The sequence below is a fragment of the Natator depressus genome, chromosome 2 (assembly GCF_965152275.1).
Source record: "Natator depressus isolate rNatDep1 chromosome 2, rNatDep2.hap1, whole genome shotgun sequence".
NCBI classification, from domain to species: domain Eukaryota; kingdom Metazoa; phylum Chordata; order Testudines; family Cheloniidae; genus Natator; species Natator depressus.
The window spans coordinates 197853480-197856109 of NC_134235.1; the positions used below are offsets into that span (position 1 = coordinate 197853480).

The 2630-nt window shown below is 50.7% G+C and overlaps 1 protein-coding gene across 1 annotated transcript; it reads right to left on the reverse strand.

Moving 5' to 3' along the window:
* Positions 1-442: 442 nt before the first annotated feature.
* On the reverse strand, positions 443-2354 carry LOC141981914 (uncharacterized). Its single transcript, XM_074943536.1, has 2 exons — positions 1552-2354; positions 443-963 (listed from the first exon to the last, which is right to left on the reverse strand). The coding sequence occupies exons 1-2, from the start codon at positions 2132-2134 to the stop codon at positions 443-445; spliced, it is 1104 nt and encodes a 367-aa protein (XP_074799637.1). The 5' UTR covers positions 2135-2354.
* Positions 2355-2630: the final 276 nt, after the last annotated feature.

The window sequence follows — 2630 nt, forward strand, 5'->3', positions numbered from 1 at the left end:
CTTGCTGTGTGCTCCACAATATCTGTGAGAGTAAGGGGGAGACGTTTATGGCGGGGTGGGAGGTTGAGGCAAATCGCCTGGCTGCTGGTTACGTGCAGCCAGACACCAGGGCGGTTAGAAGAGCACAGGAGGGCGCGGTACGCATCAGAGAGGCTTTGAAAACCAGTTTCATGACTGGACAGGCTACAGTGTGAAAGTTCTGTTTGTTTCTCCTTGATGAAACCCACTGCCCCTTGGTTCACTCTACTTCCCTGTAAGCTAACCACCCTCCCCTCCTCCCTTTGATCACCGCTTGCAGAGGCAATAAAGTCATTGTTGCTTCACATTCATGCATTCTTTATTCATTCATCACACAAATAGGGGGATGACTACCAAGGTAGCCCAGGAGGGGTGGTGGAGGAGGGAAGGAAAATGCCACACAGCACTTTAAAAGTTTACAACTTTAAAATTTATTGAATGACAGCCTTCTTTTTTTTGGGCAATCCTCTGTGGTGGAGTGGCTGGTTGGCCGGAGGCCCCCCCACCGCGTTCTTGGGCGTCTGGGTGTGGAGGCTATGGAACTTGGGGAGGAGGGCGGTTGGTTACACAGGGGCTGTAGTGGCAGTCTGTGCTCCAGCTGCCTTTGCTGCAGCTCAACCATACACTGGAGCATACTGGTTTGGTCCTCCAGCAGCCTCAGCATTGAATCCTGCCTCCTCTCATCACGCTGCCGCCACATTCGAGCTTCAGCCCTCTCTTCAGCCCGCCACTTACTCTCTTCAGCCCGCCACCTCTCCTCCTGGTCATTTTGTGCTTTCCTGCAGTCTGACATTATTTGCCTCCACGCATTCGTCTGTGCTCTGTCAGTGTGGGAGGACAGCATGAGCTCGGAGAACATTTCATCTCGAGTGCGTTTTTTTTTCTTTCTAATCTTCACTAGCCTCTGGGAAGGAGAAGATCCTGTGATCATTGAAACACATGCAGCTGGTGGAGAAAAAAAAAGGGACAGCGGTATTTAAAAAGACACATTTTATAAAACACTGGCTACACTCTTTCAGGGTAAACCTTGCTGTTAACATTACATACATAGCACATGTGCTTTCGTTACAAGGTCGCATTTTGCCTCCCCCCACTGCGTGGCTACCCCCTCAACCCTCCCCCCTCCCTGTGGCTAACAGCGGGGAACATTTCTGTTCAGCCGCAGGCAAACAGCCCAGCAGGAATGGGCTCCTCTGAGTGTCCCCTGAAGAAAAACACCCTATTTCAACCAGGTGACCATGGATTATATCTCACTCTCCTGAGGATAACACAGAGAGATAAAGAACGGATGTTGCTTGAACGCCAGCAAACATACACTGCAATGCTTTGTTGTACAATGATTCCCGAGTACGTGTTACTGGCCTGGAGTGGTAAAGTGTCCTACCATGAAGGACGCAATAAGTCTGCGCTCCCCAGAAACCTTTTGCAAAGGCTTTGGGAGTATATCCAGGAGAGCCGCGAATGCCAGGGCAAAGTAATCCTTTCACATGCTTGCTTTTAAACCATGTATAGTATTTTAAAAGGTACACTCACCGGAGGTCCCTTCTCCGCCTGCTGGGTCCAGGAGGCAGCCTTGGGTGGGTTCAGGGGGTACTGGCTCCAGGTCCAGGGTGAGAAACAGTTCCTGGCTGTCGGGAAAACCGGTTTCTCCGCTTGCTTGCTGTGAGCTATCTACAACCTCGTCATCATCATCATCTTCTTCGTCCCCAAAACCTGCTTCCGTATTGCCTCCATCTCCATTGAAGGAGTCAAACAACACGGCTGGGGTAGTGGTGGCTGAACCCCCTAAAATGGCATGCAGCTCATCATAGAAGCGGCATGTTTGGGGCTCTGACCCGGAGCGGCCGTTCGCCTCACTGGTTTTCTGGTAGGCTTGCCTCAGCTCCTTCAGTTTCACGCGGCACTGCTTCGGGTCCCTGTTATGGCCTCTGTCCTTCATGCCCTGGGAGATTTTGACAAAGGTTTTGGCATTTCGAAAACTGGAACGGAGTTCTGATAGCACGGATTCCTCTCCCCATACAGCGATCAGATCCCGTACCTCCCGTTCGGTCCATGCTGGAGCTCTTTTGCGATTCTGAGACTCCATCATGGTCACCTCTGCTGATGAGCTCTGCATGGTCACCTGCAGCTTGCCACGCTGGCCAAACAGGAAATGAGATTCAAAAGTTCGCGGTTCTTTTCCTGTCTACCTGGCCAGTGCATCTGAGTTGAGAGTGCTGTCCAGAGCGGTCAAAATGGAGCACTCTGGGATAGCTCCCGGAGGCCAATACCGTCGAATTGTGTCCACAGTACCCCAAATTCAACCCAGCAAGGCCGATTTAAGCGCTAATCCACTTGTCAGGGGTGGAGTAAGGAAATCGATTTTAAGAGCCCTTTAAGTCGAAATAAAGGGCTTCATCGTGTGGATGGGTGCAGGTTTACATCGATTTAATGCTGCTAAATTCGACCTAAAGTCCTAGTGTAGACCAGGGCTAAGACAAAGCCTGTGACTATTCCTTGCCCTCCATGCTGGCAGCTTCAAGAAGATGGTAAGAGATGAATATATTGTATGGGCCAGATTCTGCTGCCATTACTCATGATGAGTAGTTCTTAATCCACAAGTAGTCCAAGTC

Coding starts and splice junctions, on each gene's coding strand:
- LOC141981914 (XM_074943536.1), bottom strand. CDS start 2,134: ATGCAGAGCTCATCAGCAGAGGTGACCATGATGGAGTCTCAGAATCGC. Junction 964..1,551: donor AGGCGGAGAAGGGACCTCCG/GTGAGTGTACCT, acceptor TTTCTCCACCAG/CTGCATGTGTTTCAATGATC.